At 38.7% G+C, this 19,969-nt stretch overlaps 1 protein-coding gene across 3 annotated transcripts; it reads right to left on the reverse strand.

Moving 5' to 3' along the window:
* Window positions 1–400: 400 nt before the first annotated feature.
* Window positions 401–19,628, reverse strand: wdr35 (WD repeat domain 35). Of its 3 annotated transcripts, none has more exons than XM_031321377.2 (28): window positions 19,197–19,628; window positions 18,982–19,099; window positions 17,844–17,915; window positions 17,596–17,688; window positions 17,381–17,509; window positions 17,057–17,190; window positions 16,399–16,564; window positions 16,148–16,293; window positions 15,712–15,837; window positions 14,749–14,934; window positions 14,464–14,496; window positions 14,297–14,357; window positions 13,102–13,246; window positions 12,635–12,704; window positions 12,169–12,222; window positions 11,956–12,065; window positions 11,643–11,862; window positions 11,473–11,553; window positions 10,989–11,125; window positions 8,490–8,693; window positions 7,859–8,005; window positions 6,819–6,951; window positions 6,575–6,685; window positions 5,771–5,935; window positions 4,963–5,103; window positions 4,736–4,892; window positions 3,033–3,273; window positions 401–911 (listed from the first exon to the last, which is right to left on the reverse strand). In XM_031321377.2, the coding sequence occupies exons 1-28, from the start codon at window positions 19,218–19,220 to the stop codon at window positions 761–763; spliced, it is 3,555 nt and encodes a 1,184-aa protein (XP_031177237.1). In that variant the 5' UTR covers window positions 19,221–19,628; the 3' UTR covers window positions 401–760. The 3 variants fall into 3 exon arrangements, with proteins under 3 accessions (XP_031177237.1, XP_031177236.1, XP_031177238.1); XM_031321376.2 differs by having other exon boundaries at window positions 14,464–14,499; XM_031321378.2 differs by lacking the exon at window positions 14,464–14,496.
* Between the last annotated feature and the right edge of the window lie 341 nt (window positions 19,629–19,969).

The following is a 19,969-nucleotide window of genomic DNA, read 5'->3' on the forward strand; positions in this document are numbered from 1 at the left end:
TTTCTAAACAAAGGAGTTGGTGATAATGGTTTGAAAGCCTTATGTCCTCTGCGTAACAGTATTTGGTAACACTTTACTTGAAGGTATAATACATAAGAGTGACATGACACTGTCATGAACACATGACACTGTCATGACAGTCATGACACATGAACCCTAACCCTAACTCTAACCCTAACCATAACTTATCATGACAAAAACCGAATTAAACTAAAAGAAGCGCTAGGTCATAAACGTTTAAGACTTGTTCATGTTTATGACACGTTCATGACAGTGTCATGTCACTCTTATGTAGATACCTTCAAGTAAAGTGTAACCCAGTATTTTCCACATCATGTACAGCGATCAAGAATGCAACATGAGAGTAAAAGTCAGCATAATGAAATCCAAGCAAAAATAAGTTTTAAATTAATGTGACCGTTTATTCACCGATTACCTTGATATAAAACAAGTTAACTAAGCAGTTCTTTTGATTCAAATATTACGACATATTTTACAACATTCAAGGTAAAAAAATACATTTAACTAAATTATTAACAGCATAAAATGAAGCTTGCTGAACATATTGTTTGCTATGTTTTGACTGTGGATACTATAGAACTTAAAGCATTAAGTTGAAACCAAGTGCAGCTATTTCTACGTAAATAATAAGTAAATAATTTCAGTTCATGTGCTCGAAAAACATATAAAAAAGAAACATATACAATGCTTTGAAATGTGGTTTTCCTCCAAAAATGAAGTTTTCTTTTGTGATTGAGCTTCATGCTACAGGACAGTGACACAGTGGGCAGCAGTTATATTTGCTGATCTCCTGCCCTAGAGCGCAGTGCTTACACACACTGCACATCCAAAACTGGTACTCCTGGATCGGTAGACCTGTCACAATGCACGTGGGTAAAGTTCCTTCCGTCCTAAAAGGGGAAAAATAGATGTAGTTGAAGTCAGGGAATATTATGATGTAGTAGAGAAACTTAGTAAAAGGATTAAAGGACTACAAGAGTTTTTAGAGAGTGGCCTTTTTGTCATGATGACGAACGCATACGCCACACGTCCCTGGTCCCTGTCTCTATAGCTCTAGCTTGACTGTTTATTGTCTACTACCTACAACTGGGTGTAGCACTCACTCAACACAGTGCTAGTGTTAGAATAGAGTACCAGAGCCAAAAACCTACAAAACTCTGGGGCAAATTCACAAAGAATAGATTGCGCTCAAGGTCTGATTCACAAAGGATATTGTGTTAATATTACAACGCAAACAAACCCATAAAGTTAAGGTGAGTGCATTTCGGCCTTTTTTTGCATCTGTTTGCAATTATCCATGAGGCAAAGTATAAATGTTGCCAGGGAAGTGCACTTTCTTTCTTTCTTTTTTTCCCCTGTTGTGGCTGCATTTTTACAATAAGCCATAAGTTACATCAAATTAAATCGCCATATCATTCAATCTTGAGTTAATTTCTTTTGCCCTCAGCGATGCCCTTTGCCCCAAGTCACGTGACTTTGTTTATATTCTCACACAGAGCACCGCGTGTGAAAGAAAGGGAAAGCCCTACGCCTTCACGTGAGTTTTGGAAGTTATGGAAATAATGACAAATGCGCTGTGAATAGTAAAAAAAATATATCCACTTGAGCTTCAAAAATGTGCAGCTTCAGCTTGTAACGTTTGCATCACGTCGCGCAGCATTGCCTTATATCAACGTATCATGCTACGGTTGCCTTGCACCAAGAACAGAGTCGGCAGAGCAATGGCAGAGAGAAAAAGAAATGTTCAGACAGAGGCATTACTCAAAACTTCAGGCAAGCCTTTTAAACTTGACAGAAAGAAAGTGTATTTGTGATTTAATATCTGTCAGTGCTGTTCAGACTGTAAAAAAAGATGGCATGATTTGAAGCGGAGGACACCTCTTATAAATGCGCTTCATTACCACCAACTCTCTAAGACGCTTATAAGTCTGATCTTAGTGAATTGGACTGTTTTTGCATTTATGCTTATTTGCATATTTGACTATTTGTAGACTCCTAGCATTTCCCCCTTTTCGGCATTCTAAGAGAGCGACAATAATGAAGACCCCAATGCTGCTACTTCAGCCTACAGGGGCTCGCTCTGTAATCTATTTTATCTCCCAAAATTCACACATAATAATAATAGTAATAATAATGTATTAATCCCGCAAGGGGAAATTACAATGTGTTCACTCTGTTGTTATTACACACAGGCCTGAATTACACACACATGCTCAGTACCTATACATGCACTAATGGAGAGATGTCAGAGTGAGGGAGCTGCCAATGGAAAGGCGCCCCGAGCAGTTGGGGGTTCTGTGCCTTGCTCAAGAGCACCTTGGCAGTGCCCAGGAGGTGAACCGGCATACTTTGGTCCGTATGGGGACTTGAACCAGCAACCCTCCGGTTCCCAACCCAACTCCCTACTGACTGAGCTCCTGCCACCTACTGCCAACACATACTGTTGGGTATACAAATCATCTAAATAGCCATTATGAATATAGCTAATTTAACATTTTGTTGTAATAATCAACTGCATTTGGGCTTGAGACATGACTATTTTTGTCTTTTGCCCATAGATGGAGCAGAGAACTTTTAAAATATAGTTATAGTTGTAGTAATAATACATATTTCACAGAGCAGGAACAGTATTTTGCTTATTTAACCCCACATACATGTAGGCTGTTGATACAGAAATGTATTTATATTTTATTAATAATAATTTCAAAACACTCAACCCTAATTAATTGTCAAAGCCATTACAGTTGTTCCTCCCAATGTAGATTCAGACAAACTCATCATGTCTTTAATATGTTTGTCATGGTAATTAGTGAATCTAAGCTAAGCTAAGCTAACCTTACCATGGAACATAAAAACTGTGTGCATAAAATTGTTCAACTCTGTGTAAGAAGGAAAGACTCCCAAAACATGCACTTTAAATGACTTTTAAATAATATGATAATGGTATTTTGCAGCCATGCAGTGTAGGTGTTTGCAGCCAGAGTTGGATCTGAACTTATTGGTGCCCTCACCCCTCTGATGATCCGTACAGGTCCGTTGTGAGGTTGTCCTTTGGGGTGTGCTTGGTGAAGATCTCCAGGGCCAGATCCTCATAAAGCTGTCGCTGTTCAGGGTCCAGACTCTCTAGGGACTCCAGCTTGATGAAGGCCTGTGAGCATGTGCTGAAGGCCCCATTGGCTGTGGAGCAAATGGCGAGCAGAGAGTAGATCTCCACCGCTGGGATGATGTCCTCATACTCACGCAGGTGAAGGGCTTTACAAATGGAAAAAAAAACAGTAAAGAGATGGACTTCCACTAACTCTGTCTGGTTGTATCTATTATAGGAAACTAACTTGGCTCAATACAGCCCAAGTCCCAAGACTGTCCAAGTCAAAAAAAATAATTTGTGACAGTGAAAATCAATACTTTCTCATTTTTAGGTTTGTCCAGGTTCTTCCTCTACTTTTATTAGTTTGTATAGCTATAACAGATATTACTCTGATGACTGAGTACTGTCCTAATTATTTACACAAATTATGCTAAGGTATCTTATATAATTTATCAGTGGTGGAGGAAGTACTGAATCTCAGTACTTAAGTAAAAGTACAAATAACCAGAGATATATTTACTTTAGTAAAAGTAAAAGTACAACAATGAAAACCCTACTTAAGTAAAAAGTACCTGATTTTAAATGTATTTTAAGTATTAAAAGTAAAAGTACTTGCATAACGATGTATTCTCTTAATGTCTATATTCTAATAATTAAAAAAAACTGTATGGACTGTGGCATTTTAATTAAGTTAGTTTTAGGTTAATGTAATTGTGCTTACCATCTGTGGGCCAGTTTACATTCTGACTTACAATTTTGGTTATCTATCAGTGTGATCTGCATGAAACTCGACTTTGCATTTTTTCCCACGGGACAGTGAATGCTGCACACATTTATTTAGCGAGAACACACGGGCTTGGACAACAAGTACGTGGCTTCACAGCTGAGGAGGACTGGGAGTGTTTTTAAGATAGATATACAGGTTGTATATTAACCCTATGTGAACGGATGCTTCACATATGACCAAGCAGAGTATTGGGAGCAGCGGTAGTACCGGGAGCGGTACGCGCCTGGCCAATAAATGCTATTGAAGGGCGGGTCTTGGCGTGGCAATAGTGGGATTCGTAATATCGCGAGCGGCACCGGGAGCTGGATGGCCGCTGCTGAAGGCTTCCCTGCGGACTGCAAACGTGTGACGGTCAGGAAGACGTTTTGTCAGGGGGAAAAACTGATCAGAAAATGTAACGAAAATGTAATGGAACGTTGGAGAAATGTAGTAGAGTAGAAAGTATAGATAATTGCTGCAAAATGTAACAAAGTAAAAGTCAAAAGTATACACTATTGATTGTACTTAAGTAAAGTACAGATACGTGAAAAATGTACTTAAGTACAGTATACTTCGTTACTGTACTTAAGTACATTTTCCACCACTGTAATTTATTAATGATAAACATCAGAATGATAACTGCTTCAAAAATGTGTGGAGAGACAACCTGGGCAATACCATAATTTATGACTTTATGTTCTCAATACATGTGAATCTAAGTAACAGTCTAAAAAGAGTGAATGCACTATGTGAACTAAATAACAGCTCATGAACTCAACTCCTGTCTTCGAGTCGGTGTGGAATACACTGTAATGATAGTTATTACATTATATAGTGAAGTGTCCTATGTGATTTGGCACCTGTGCGCATGGCGTTCTCCATGTAGCCTTCGTAAAGCTGCCTCTGAGCAAGCAGAAAGAAGTGATACGCCTCCGCTCCACGCCAGGCACTGTCCACAATACGATTGTCTGAAGAGGTTGCATCTTCCTCAAGCAGCCCAGCAAGTGCAGATGTTGCCTAAATACAGTATTATAATTTTTAAAAGCTTTCATTAAAAAAAAAAAAAATATTTATATATATATATTACCTCAGACTTCTTCCCTTTGGCTTTGCTTTGCTGTGACGTCTTCATCTGTTCGTGGTAATTTTCAACAAGACGTGCCGCCAGCACATAGAGCTTCTTCACCCGCAGTGGCCGGGTCCTTTTCTTCGCTTCCTCATCTGCTATCTGTGGCGACAAAGTCCATGCCCACAATACAACTTATTCCAGCAATTAATTAGCTGCATATCACTATATACAGTACACACACACACACACACACACACACTATATCTTTTTTTGGAGTCATGTACAGCTCAACAACAAATCGGTTAGAAATCGGAGAATAAGACCTTGTTAAAGTCAGAAGCTCCAAAGTTTAAATCGACATAAAAGACATTTAAAATCACAAGAAATCACGTCTTTATTTTTCACGCTCCTGTTGTGATCTTTGACCCACTGATGAACACACAAGTAGACACAGTTCTTGTTTTCCGTACATGTTATGAGGGGGTGAGTTGTCTTTCATATTTTTGAAGGGGGATCTCTTCTAAATATTGGGGGGGGGGCATATCCCCTGCATCCCCCTCCCCCCTGAAATCTACGCCTATGGAAGGTCCTAGGTGTTATACACCTTCATTCAAATTATTAACCCTTAAAATACTGCTCTCAGGGTGCTGATGGACGCTGAAAAAATTAATAATGACCAGTTAATTTTAGCTCAGCTCAAATTCCGGTTTTATTTTTCTGGAACAGATCTCTTCATCTGAGGGTAGAAATCCCATAAAACTGCTTTTAAACTTTTTTTTCTTTCATGAAGCTATTTAAAAGTCATGAGCATTCAACAAAAGCCTACCTTAAACATGAGTTTGGCTGCATCAAGAAAATGGTGGGCTTTCCGATACAGTTCCACCGCCTCTAAAGTTTTATTTTTTTCAAGAAGATGTGAAGCATATTTGGAAAGAAGAGATTTAATCTCCTTCATGTTGTGGGTCCTGGCCAGTTCCACTGCTTTGTTCCACTGGAAGGAAATTACAACATTAATTCAAAAACAATATGACAACAATATTACTTTTACCTGTAGCTTTTTAAATATTGTATCTGTGCAATAACATGAGAACCCACTGTATTTTTCAAACATTATGGGGATGAGCCAACAGGACAGTTAAGAAAACAGTAACAGTGAGGGCCTGTTCATTTCATTATCAAAAACACAGCATTAACACAGCAGGAGAAACCACCTACAGAGTGGAAGGGAGGAAATTCGGACTGCCAACGACTTCTCCATTTGGATTAACACAGGGTCAATTAGAGCACAGATGTAACGTCCTTTAAACTAAAGCCAGCTGTGGCTAAACATTTTACAAAGTATATACCAGCTGCAGATTCCAGTATTTATGAAACGAAAGTTCTTGATTTTGTCCAAACCTGAGCAAAGAACAGTTAAACAACCATCTTAAACCAAATGTTACAAATTACATTGTAAGAGAAAGATCTGAGAGCAGCATTTACACTTGACTTCTAAATATCACTCAGGAAGAGGATGGGAGTGGGAGGACAGCAGTTGCCACAGTGACTGCCGTGGTACAAGTGTGTGTGATTGCTGAAGGAGTGCTGTCTGTGTGTCACTCCCACACTCTGGCGCCACTCTGTCTCTCACCTGGTTCAGATGGACACAGGTGTCAACGGCAGCTTTGGGCTGGTTGCACTTGAGGTAGGCCTTCACAGCTTGTTCACACATGCCCACAGTGGCAAACATTTGTCCAATATCCTGAAACACAGAGATCGGGACAATAGAGAGTTGGTTTTAGGAATTCACAGTCATTGATGTCTGAAACTTCTACACAAGGTCCAAAGAGAATATCAAAGAGCTATTTTTGGTCAAATTTGAATCTCTGGCTCACCGGTAAAAGTTTATGATTCTCTGGCAGCACAGTAGTCAGCTTTTCAAGGCTATAATAGTCCTCTAACATGTAGTAGCATTCTGCCAGCCTCTCCTGGTTACGACCCTGAAGGTAGTACTGCACTGCATTGACCCTTGAAACAGAAATGATTTATATTTAAAACCTATAGTGAGGCAGTTTCCTTTGATCTTAAAGTACAGATTTACATTTTTTCAGACTATCGTAGAAGAATACTCACATGACCAAAAGTACACTGACAAAGTTATTGGTTGCCCTAATAATTCCTATCCATCCTCGCTGTGTAGAGGTCCATAATGCTATTCCAACGTAAGTGATGGGGAACAAAACCCCCAGTTCTTGTTCTGTGCAAGAATGATTTCTAAAGTTTAGCTGAAACTAATATAAGGCTTCAGCATTTGCTGAAGCCTCACATTGTCTTCGGATGACAGTCAGAATGCACAGAATGTAAACTATGGATTTTTTCCTCCATCACGTCACACGGCGTACACTGGACTGATGTCAGGAAGGAATCACTTCACAGCTAGTATGTACAGGAGGAATGATTATGATAGTGACTCAATAACTGAGTGTACATATGGACATGGAAGCAAGATAGAATTTATGAAATGTTCATTTATCCTTTAATGATGGAATATTTTTATTAGCATTTATAATACCATACAACTGAAGAGAATAAGGGCTTATTATCTGCATTTTTAGATGCTTGGGATCTACTAAATATACTGCATGGTACTAATGACGGTCTCGTGATTGAAAATGTGAGTGTTTATATTTGCACAATTTGTATATTTAATAAAGCTCTATGCCACTCCAATAATGCATATCTCCTGAAAAAAAAAAATACTAGAATGCTTGCTGAAATAATGCAAAGTACACATTAGAGAACCCCCCCCCCCAAAAAACAAACAAACAAACAGATAAACTATGTATAGCATATTAAAAATAAACTAGCATATTACAAACTTTTATACACAAATACACTTAACGAGAGAAAGAAAGTTTAATTTAAAATTCTATACCACTTCTGTCTGTCAGCAAAGTAGTCTCCAATTGCATTGTACGCCTGTCCCAGCAGAGTATCATCACAGTCCCCAGAGCCAGTTTTGAGCAGCTGGAGCACCCTGAACCAGTCTCCCAGCTTGATCCTAAGGCTGATGGCAAGGTCCCTACAGGAAACAAATCATCAACTGGCCATGATGCCTAAAGAACTGGTGGCATTAGGTAATGCTGACATTAGGGCTGCATGATATGAGGAAAATATCTAATTGTGATTATTTTGACTGATATTGCGATTGCGATATTATTCACGGTATTGAAGGGAATGATCATTTTTGTATCGTTATTCTCATTTTCATTAAAAAAAAATATTAAAATTAAAACAATTAAAATGATTACAGTGTGATTTTTGCGAGGATCTGTACCAAACAAATATGTTTTCTTTAGTCTGTAGGATAGGATTTGTAGGCTGGGACATCTCTGCAGCACCACAATACTTCATTCAGAATGGTTTGACACATATTTTGCCTTTAACAAATATTGCCATTCCCATTTAAAATGACAAACTGGACAAAAGCAAACAAGAACTCATTCAATTAGTGGAAGTTTTGATGTCACCATCAAATATGCCCCAACAAATATGGCTAAATGTACCTGCGATCCATATCCAGGTACATCCGCTCAGCTTCCTCAAACCTGCTGAAGTAAGCTGCCACCTCAGCCTGTTTCATGGGCTCGCTGTGCAGGTTGCCCAGTCGTTTGACAAACTCAATGCCCTGGTAGTCTTTGCAACGGACGAAGGCCTGTTCAGCTGTCTTCAGGTCCAGTTTCTGAAGGGCTGCCTCAGCCAGAAGACGCCTGGCAGGTTTATAACAAAAAGACAGAGTGTGGGTAGTTACTAACACTAGTAGGGCTGCATGGCATGATGTGTATGCATACATCTAGAGATGCACCGATTACAACTTTCTAGGCTGATTCCGATTTCCGATTTTCATTGAGTTAGGCCAGCCAATACCGATTTTAGCCGATTCCAATTTCATTTTTTCTAACCACTTTACAGCACACACAAATATTAATTTTTTAATCTTTTCTTTAATAGAACATTTTGCACAGAACATAGAACATTTTTTGAACAGATAATTGATCACTATAAAATAGAACTATATAAATTACTTCTGGTGTGGGAAATTCACACACATCTAAAGTGCAATGTTAGAACTATTTCCTTCTTTTCACATCCAATATTCAACTAAAAAAAATTGATTTTGGTGTCGTCCCTCCACGCCCTACTTTTTCCTTGCAGGTGTTGCATATTGCAAACTTGTTATCTTCTGCACACACACTGAAGAATTTCCAAACAGCTGACATGTTACAGGTTAACTCATGAGGTTCCCTACATGTGCGAGAATATTTTTCATTCACACCGCTAGTGGGTACGCGATACGCGGGACACACGGTGGAAAAGCTGAGAGAAAGGGAAAAAGAGACTGTGCTGTCGCGTCCATGTGTGCGTGCGTCCTTGAGAACTGTAACTCGTATAACTTATGTTGTCAGTTGATTCTAGCATTGTCCGGCATGAAATAGGCATATGTCAGACTGACCTGCCGGTCGCCGGTCATGACCGAGCACGTGAAAACCGGCCAATTCCGGTCACCGGCCAGTCTATCGGTGCATCTCTACATACATCCTTATACCCACTCTGATATGATTAATTTAGCTATTAAGCTGTGTGATAATCCATGACTATATCAATATCTATCTTTCTTTACCAAATAATAGTCTGTAATCAATCCATCTGTGTCAAACCCAATGATTCAATCACTTTATGACTCTTAAGTCTACAGACTGAAACTGACTCACATGTTTTGATGTTGCCAGATTTTGAGCGATGCTGCAAAAATTGACACACTAGCCTGAGAAAACACATAAGCTACAGCGATCACACTGCTGCTTCAAAAGTCTTACCATAAATCTCTTACACTCTGCAATAAATCCTCCCACACTGGCATGGAGTATATGCTCAGATAAAAATGGTAGTGACAGCAGCTATTATCTGGTGCTGACCTGACAACAAAGTTCAAATGTCTTTTAAACAGACAATTGGGGAATAGTTTTGGGGAACTGATTTCGCTGCTTTGTATCTCTATGTCCCATGTGTACCTTGATTAAATTACACGTGAACGCTGCTGCCAAATGCTGCCAGATTACCAAAGCTCATTAATTCTTTGCATCGCAGCCTCCTTTCCAACCTTTTGTTTCTTTTTTTAAATCAGTTATTCATGTTTTATTCCTGAAATGCGTCAGATTGAGGAGATTTTAGAAACTGTTTCACCAAACTTTGTTTTCTTTTTTATTTGTTTCTATCATCATAATAGTAACTCTTAATTAAACCCACACCATCTGCCTTTGGCTGAAGATTTGTGGTGCTGTGTGTTTACATGTTGCTGCTCTGCACCATCCAGACAACAACATGATTACGACACAGATTCTTTATTTGTTGAGCTATTGTCATCATGCATTTAATTGGCACAGCTGTTTCAGAGCGATGAGACCGGTGATGTGACTGCCTGAGAGTGAATGTATTAATCACCACACCCTCTAAACTATATTCAGGGTTCATACGTATTTTAACCAATACCTTTCCATGACTTTTCGGCAAATTTCCATGACTATGTATTCCTGAAAATGTCAGTGGACATTATACAATAAGAATAAAAATCTGTGTTAAAGTTTACCCTCAGAGGTTTAACAATAAACAATTTATATGGTTCATAGTGGGATTCGTAAATTAAACACATATTATTATGCTGTGTTAAAAATTCCATGACTTTTCCAAAACTTTCTGGGTCCTTTTATTTTTCCAAAACCTTTCCAGACCTGGAATTTGCATTTTTTAAATTCCATAACTTTTCCAGTTTTTTTCAAAACGTATGAACCCTGTATATTCCACCCAACCCATTTGCACTTTGCATTGTTGCACATACTGTACAATACATGAACCAAAATAGCAGGTTTGCTTGGAGATGCTCACACAGTCTGTGCAGCCAATTCCTACCAGTCTGTTGTTGCGCTTGCATTACTAAAATAGGGCCCTTAAACTTAAAGCCATGTTTTATGCTGAATCAAAAGTAAAGATCAAAATGTTGCATTTACCAGAGTCTTGGGTGCGGATTGTCTTCAATGAACTGTGAGGCATCTTCAATCCCAACTTTTTCAATCAATGCACGACTGTCTCTCAGGGAGCGGATTTCAAAGTTGATGAGGTTGTCTTTGTTAGGCCTCTCTGGATCCTGCCAAGCGAGATCCCATAACGGATCGTTTAATTAAATCAACAAATACAAACTGCACCTTTCAGCACTTTCAAGGTACAACAAAGTAGTTATGAGAAAAGCTTCTCTTTATGGCAGTTAACACTATGAAGGGAGGAATTCTCATAATTTTGCAATCAGCTGTTACCTCGTTAGTCAACTTTATTATCAAGACAATTCAACAGGAAGTTTAAACTATTGCAAATCCATCTACTTTGGAATATTAGGAGGCAAAATAAACCTTCCATTGAAACTATGAGAAAATAAGTATCTTGATATTAGCGCAAGTGGTTATGTTGTGTTGTGTGCTACTTTTTTCAAAGGTTTACCTTCATGATTTCATCAAGCAGGACAGATTTGATTTCCAGGTCTTCAAAGTTGCAAATGTACCCAGACGTTTGGATGGGTTCCTGTTTTTTTTTTTTTTTTTTTAAATATACAATGTTTAGTAAAAATATGATAATTCAGCTGACCATCACACAAACACCTGAGCACTCACCTCTGGGTCTAGGTTCCTGAAGACATACATCCTGGTCTTCTCCATCATGGCAAACAGATCAGGATTGTCATTAGCCCACTTCATGTCCCACACATCCTTGCGTTCAAACTTTGATGGATCTCCTGCAGATGCCTGGTTTCCTGTGCTGTCGCCTGCAGAGGCACGAACTTCCAGGTCCAACAAAGTCAGCACGCCCGCAATGTCGATTATGGCCAGACGACTAAAGAAAGTAAAAATGACATTTTAAGGTTGGTTAAAAATAGATATCTGTTCAGCACTAAGTTTATCCTGCATAACACCAATCAATGCTTGCCTGGAGTTGCAGTTCAAGGACAGATAGTAGGCTCTGTTGTTCAAAGTGTATTTCTGGATGAGAACAACATTTGGGAGGCTGTATCTATGGATGGTGCCAGACTCACGGCCCTGTAAGCACACATACAGGTACACACAAACACTCAATGTTCATTTTACTTTTACTTTTATTGCATTCATCAAAATTGTATAATTAAACCAGAGATGTACATACCACAACCAGGGTCTTATCTGTTGCTGCAATGCAACAAATGGGATCTCGAGTTGCCTGAAACGGAACAGAAACAGACATGCGAACCATGACAATTTATACAATTTATTTATTGAAAACTGACTTAATTCTCATTGCAATTATTCCTTTGTGAGCAAACACTTTATTTTAAATCAAGCTACTATTGGTAGTAGTTAATATATGTGTTAATTAAATCAATTTCATACTGAAATTTTAACATTTCAAAATTAAGGCTTGAGACAGTTCCAATGAATTGAACCACGGAAAAAAGTTTTGTTTTTATGTAATAAGACAAAAAAGTGCTTCACAAACAGTAGGTAGAGAGATAAAAATTAAAATGTATTTTTACAGTATACTGTAGAAAAAAGTAAGTCATTTTTTTTGAATTTGTGCTACAACCTGGATGTTGCAAAACCTGTGCAACTTGAGGGTTAAAAATGTCTCTTACTGTGAAGGCTTTTGCAAAATCTGGACTGCTGTCATTGGCTCCAGATGGATTACTGTCAATGTGATAAACCCTAGAAAGGCAGGAAGTGAGAATGAGAAAAGGCCAGAGAGACAGACAGACACATAGTTGTCTTTTCCACTGAGGTGAACTGTAGTCCAGGTGCTAGGATCGCTCTGGCAGAACATTAGGTCATGCCCAGCCTGTCTGGAACCTCAGTGGCATTTGATTCAGATGAATGAATCCTTCTCATAGCAGTGTCAGTACCAACACCACAGTAAACCCAAGGTTTTATCCACTGACTCATAGAATCTAGCCTTGTGGTTGCCTTTCTGTAACTTTCCTTGATCTGCATGATGTGTACTGTGGGCGTTCTATTTTATAATAAATACAGTTGACTTATGACTTATAAAGTGTCAATGCAGCTCCATTGTACTGTAAATGTTATGCCAATGTCTGAAAAAACTCACCTCTCTCTTCCCTCCTTCTTAGTTCTAGTCACTTGGTTGATCTCAAGGGCGGTTAACTTCTTTGCCACTCTGTACTGCCATAGGTAGAAAGCCTCTTTGGATGCAGCAATCACGTGTGTCTTGGTCATGGTGACAAACAGTGGATCTGACCAAGTAGACAAGTTGCATACTTAATTACAAAAATGAAGATCAATGTAGAATGTATGTTCAATCGTATTTGGGAGCAACTAAATCAATTGTATCCACCTATTGTTTTTGTCATGTAATGTAAATTGTGTGTGCCCAGCTTCTGGCATCACATTTCCAAAGCAAAGGTTACCAATGTCACCAACTAAGAGGATTTCTTGTCAAACCATACAATTCAGTACATAAATAATAATTAGGTTTTCACATTTTATTTGATTGGTGAAAAGTTAGATAAAATAGAATTCATTCTCTTGCAGTGAACTATACCAAACTACATTGAAAAACCTGGCAAATTAAGGTTTGTAAATCATTGTAAATCTTTATTTTTTGTAACTTTAAACTAGGCACAACTCAGTGCATATTTTCTGTCTGGATAAACACAAGAAGATAATGCAGTGTTCTCTAAATGATACACTTGACTAGTTTGGCAAAAAAAAGCCATCATGAGGCCACAAGAGGAGACACCAAAAGGCACACTTGAACTCACTCTCTTATTATTTAACTAGGTGGGATATCTGAAACCCGTTCAGACCCACTAAGTCCTTCAAATCTGCAGACTTTGAACCGTCTTGGCCTGAGGTTCTTAGCAAACATTCGGCCAGGTCAAGCAGGGACAGAATGCTGAATATTTGTGAGATATAAAGATGCCCAGAGCTAACTGTCTGTTTGCTATAGGATGCTGTGGGCCCATGAAAGATGTAACTGTGGGCTGCAGGTGGCAGAAGGCCAACCACCATTACTCTCCACAGGGTGTGATCTCTCACATTGACTTGAAGAAATACACCACCCTTATGGTAAATTAGGACTTTGATCAACCCACTGTTGTGCCACAAGAAGATTATTACAGAGTTCACTTCTGTGTGCCAACTGTATGCAAGCTTGAAGAGCACACGGCTTGTTTAGTAGATGGTATAATGTAACAAGGTTTTTTTATAATGTGTTGACTAGAAAATGCAAAAGAAAGTGGCATCACAAGATAAGTATTTCTTTCTTTACTGTATGAACTCACCAATGTCAATGTATTTTGAGTCCAGTGGAGTCCCAATGGAGTTGCAAAGAATCAGGACATACTGAAGAACACACAGTAGTGCAACATTATTCAACAGGTCAACTTATGATTCTTTATCAAAACAAATATTCCTCATTTGGAGCGTGTGGTTTTAATTTGTACATTACCCTTGCATGGCTTCCAGAGTCTAACTCAGCATCCTCCTTTGTGGCAATGAATTAGAAAAACAGGAGGCAAGACAGCAGAGAAACATTTGTGATCCTTACCATCACTCTTTATCTTCGGTATCAATGAATAAGCTTGTCTGAGTCATACAGCATGTAACTAGAGAATTAAATGCAATGTTTTATTAATCATTACAAGTCCTGTTTTTTTTTGTTTTTTTTTGCTTTTTGCTTTCCTCTCACTGTTGCCATATTAGGACATACTGTATAATCCGGAGATGTTTGTACCTGAGGTTGGGTGTCATCTGCCTTGCTGGCTAAGATGCAGAAGTCCCCTGAGGTCGTGATGGACATCAAGCTCTTGACATATTTGACAAACTTCTCGTTGTTTTTGGTGTCCCAGAATACAACACAGTACTCTTGCCGCTCTGGCTTTGTGTAGGCATACACCACTGTGCTGCTACAGTAGCCCCACTGTTAAGAGACATAAAAGAGCTGGTGAGGTTTACCCTCCGTGCGGGGCTTCAAAACTCTGGGAAGAAATATGATCAAACAAAAGACATGTTCCTTCAAATGACCAAACATTTTTTTAGACAGATCCTACAAGCAAGGTGTTGTCTATGTAGTTTCACAGAGCGTAGACGGTTGCTTCATAAAACTACAACAAGATGGCTAGTATGTATGTATTCTATGACACACACACCTTCTATGTAAAAGAGAAAATCAATGGTCCAAAGGACCTTTAGACACTTGAAAATGAATGGAACATGTAAACACTGCCCCAATACCTTCTATCTATCTCACATTCGACTGATTTAAAGCTGATTAATATTACAGTGTTTATTCAGATTTGTGATCAATGTCTTTATGGAACCCCCCCCCCCCGCCCCCGCACGCACACACACACATTCACACTTTCACATACGGACCATGTGCAATAACCAATAACCAGTACTTTTAGTGTGTATATTTGTTTCTATTTTTGTGTATATATTTCTTTCAAATTTGTGTGTATTTCTTTCTAATTTGTTGTTATACTATTTATTTATTGTCTTTTAGATTTAGATTTATAATACTGGGTGAACTGCTGCTAAAAAATTTTGTTATTCACTTCGCACAATGACAATAAATCCTCTGATTCTGATTCTGAGATTAAGTATTTTATTATGTTTTCTCTGTCTATGAGCGTCTTCAATAACTGTTTCTTTCCCAAAAAAATTGAAATTAAAAGCAAAACACACATGTTGTTACCTTGTAGTCTGGTCTTATGTTTGCAAAGTAGATGTAGGAGTCCACAGCGAGGCCAATACGCAGCCCTCCTCCCTCCCAGCCAACTCCTGTCATCTGCTTCCCGGGCACTTTAAGAGTTCTCAGATGCTGTTTAAAGGGAGTCAGGGGTATGGGTATGCAAGGGATGGTTTTTAATTAATATCAATGACTCAAAGCCTGTTTTGCCAGGTGCTGAGACTTCTGGCTTTCAGAGCACAATTCCCAGTCTATTTGCATTTTCAACCGCTCAATAATGTAGGATGGTACAACAACAGAGAAACTGGCATGGCAAGGTACTTAATTATTTTTTTTTTAACTGTTCTTTATTAACTCAATCCATTCCATGTAAATTATTCTTGTTGGTCACCATGAACCATAAAACTCTGTATAAGTAAGGGATCAAAATCTTCACCCTCACCTCTCCAAATGGTGTGTAGAACTGCACAACATTGACTTCTTTCTCCAGATTTGAGGCTCTGAGAGAACCTGCTACCGCCAGAACACTGCCACAATGATTCCACTGGATACTGACCACATTCATCAGAGTGTCAATAAACACTGGGTCTGAAGAAAAGGGCAGCAGCATAGCTCATCACCATTGGTAAACATTTTATTGAAGTGTAAACTGGAAAATATATAATATATGTCTGAAGGTTTCTTTCTCCTTACTTTCATCATTCTCGTAGCGCATGACCTGGCATCTTCCATTGTCAAAACAGATAGCAAGACATGGACAGTCTGGTTCAACGTAACCCCCAGTTCCTGCATACCAGTGGATACCTGCAATACTGACAGCTCCAGTCGCATTGGTGAGACAGCCGATGGTCATTTTCATCTGAAACATAACATCAATTATTTTGTATTAATTTCACGTGGATGAACGATGCAAAGTGTACCTTTAAGCATTCAACGGAAGTGGTAGTGGTGTGCTTTGCTATCTACCACTTTTTTTCAATATCACTAGGAGTTTCCAAAGTCAGACATTTTCAAGCCCTACACTTAGGGGCTTTCCAAAATCGACTTTGATTATTTCTGGATCTCTAACAAGATGATATCCCACCATTTAAAGCTTTAAGTAGGCTATTGAATTGTCCCACAATATACAGAATAGATTATTCCTAAACCTGCTGTTTCTATGCACGCAGAAAGCCTGCACCTTTGAAAATACCAACTCTGCGTTGCCACTCTCTGCACATTTGTCTCTGCATTGCACCTACATTTTTATTCATAAAATTAGCATCCTATGAGTCAGGAAGCCATGTAGTTCTACATGGATAAATACTAAAATGAACTGACATTTCTATTTTACTTAAGCTTAAGCACTCACTATGAAATTTCCTTGATTGTCGTAGATTTGTACTTCCCCGTTGGCCATGCCGAAGAGGAGGATCTTGCTATCTGGCGACCATGCCACATGAGCAAGCTGATTTCCCTTTAGTTCCTTTCCCCAAATCCGGTTTCCTAAAAAAAAATGCATTAATTCTACATTTATCCTGCTGCACATGTCTGTACTCCTTCCCTCAGTATGTAAACAAAGCATCGTTGTCAAGGGAGCGTTAGTGATTTTATGCATAACCTGGTTGGAAAAAATATTGTGATTGACCTCCATTTATTAGATTTTTGGCAGTAACACTGTAAATCTGTTTTTTACCATCTACAGAGCCAACAATGACCGCTCCATCTTCATACACAATGCAGATCTTCTGACCGTCAGCGTTCCAACTCATGCTCCTCACCACCGACTTGTTCCGGTTGTTGATCATCTCCTCGTACCATGCACCTTTGGAAGGGTCAAAGACAAACAACTATTAAAAGCCACATTTTTTACAAGACAACTTGCTTTTTTGATTTGTTGACAGTAATCACCTTTGTAGAGCATCCATACAATGATGAGTCCATTCTGGTCACTGGTTGTCAGCTTCTCATACTGTTCGTTCCACGTGACCACTTGTACTGCGCCTGCAGGTGTAGTAATCATGAAGGGTCAGATCATTTTCCAGTGGCTCGCTCCACGTCTGTGCACCAACCAACTATGGCTTGAATTTTGTGGACGCTGCCTGTTATTAACTATAGTGTAATGACAACAGGTCTGGTAAGTACTGAATATAACTTACCACTATGTCCCTCTAGAGTTTGGTTCATTGACAGATTACTGGGTGCAGCAAGACCTTTAAGTTTAGCATCATCTGTTGAGAAAGCAGTGAAAGAGATCAGGTTCAGGATCTCAAAAATGTCCAAGCAATTCTTAGTGAGGAAATTGTTAAGAAATGTTTTAAAAGACACACACTTGTCTACAGCATTAGAGCAGTAGTTTGTAGTTAATAAATACCAGCACATAGTTTGTATTGTTTATTTCCCTTTACGGTTTTCTCAGTTTGTTTACCAAAATAATAACATAATAGTGGGTCTGTCCAACAGATGGAATGGACAAGGTGGCACTATTTCTACTTAGAGTGGCTGGACACTGAGGCACCAGAACAGAGCCAAAAAGCTTATAAAAAGTTTTAGAAGATTTCTTACACACTGTAAGAGCTGTTGTTTCAAAAACCCTCAAATCTCAATCACATGGGTATTACGTAACAGCGTTGACTGTAACAGATACACTTTAACACAAAGCTGAATGTATGGGAAGTGATTCATCAAAACCAAAATAAATCAGTTTATAGCTGACCACTTTTATTCTATCCTTGAGCAATATAAAAGCAATAATTACATAAATATATGTAAATACAGTATATGTTAAATCTGAACAAGGACACACTGACAAAGAACACCTGAAACCAGGCCGAGCCAACATCAGTGTATGGGTAATCAACAGTGGACTTTTTTATAACACATTTTACATACTGTTCTCTTGGGCTGGACTGCATTTATATGTTATTATTATTACTGTTTTTATAATTAGGTCATCAAGTCCTACAAATCTGTCAAACTAGAAAATAATTTAAACAAGTGACATGAGTGACAGTACTCCAATAATTTTAGGTGAATATGAGTTCTTTTTTATCCAGCACATCTTTTAGTATTATAGGCTATGGTGCAAAGCACTTCACATGTCAAGCAACTTTGCATTTTCTATTGTATGTGTTCACTAGATTTCCTTTATAAATCAGATTATAATTTTCATGCAAAAAGCAGTTCACTTGTGGCTTTACCATCTAAGGCCATCAGGTCAGGGGTAACTAGAAATTGCCTAGAAATGTTGTGTGTACCTGGACTGTGCAGGCTGTAAGCTCCATCCCCTGAACTTACCTGTCTGAGATTCAAGCTTGAGTACTCGGAGGAGACCATCGTCTCCTCCACATGCAATGAAACCTTGATCTTTGTTCCAGGAGACACATTTTAGATGGATATTGTTGGGGATAGCAATCTATAAAACACGGAAAATTGAAGCCACACTGTTAACCAAAGCTCTGTGTCTTATCTGACGTATTGATAGGTGGCAGAGCACAGGCACAGACACTCACCTTCTTGCTGAGGTAAATAAACATGGCAGTGGTGATAACGAACAGAACCCTACCAATCCCAAGTCAATTGCTTACGGCGTAGTTACAGTAGTTTATATAGCAAGACACTGACCTAACGTCAATTAGCAAACCAGACAGCTAAAGTGAACTGTTTTAACATTGCTATGCTAACTTAGCTACATCATGCGGCCTCGATCTGGTGAATGTAACGTTAGCTTTGGTAGTTACCTGCCTAACGCAACACAGTTAACATACCTAACGTTAGTAACAAAGACGGTAAACGTTAAATTACGATTATAGTTAATAACGTTAGCAAATGTATCGGGAAAACAGTTCAAATTCGAAGTTTCATTGCTCTAACTAGCTAGCTAGTCCTCAGGTCCTCAGAGACAGTAGCTTCCCTCGGTCTCCCTTGGTAACCGTAAACCGGAAGAGGGTTAGGGTCTTTCTGGTAATTGTAGTTTTTTTTCTTGTTCGCGTCCTGGTGATGCCGTCCTTTTGGCTCCTTCACTACGACGTGATAATATTAAATGAGCCGTTAAATTGTTTTTATTTTGAACTCAATTTTCCAGTATTTGAGAAAAAGGTAACAATACTTTATTTAACTATACAGGAATGTCTTGCACTTACTAAAGCATACTGCAGGCCCACCATGAGTGAAGCTTATAAACCAGCAAATCAAAAGCCTACATAAAAAGTGTTATTATGCAATGTTGCATTTAATTATGTTTGACAATAGCTCCTCATTTGTCCCCTGGTAACTACTCAACATG

This window comes from Sander lucioperca, chromosome 18 (assembly GCF_008315115.2).
Source record: "Sander lucioperca isolate FBNREF2018 chromosome 18, SLUC_FBN_1.2, whole genome shotgun sequence".
Classification (NCBI taxonomy): Eukaryota; Metazoa; Chordata; class Actinopteri; order Perciformes; family Percidae; genus Sander; species Sander lucioperca.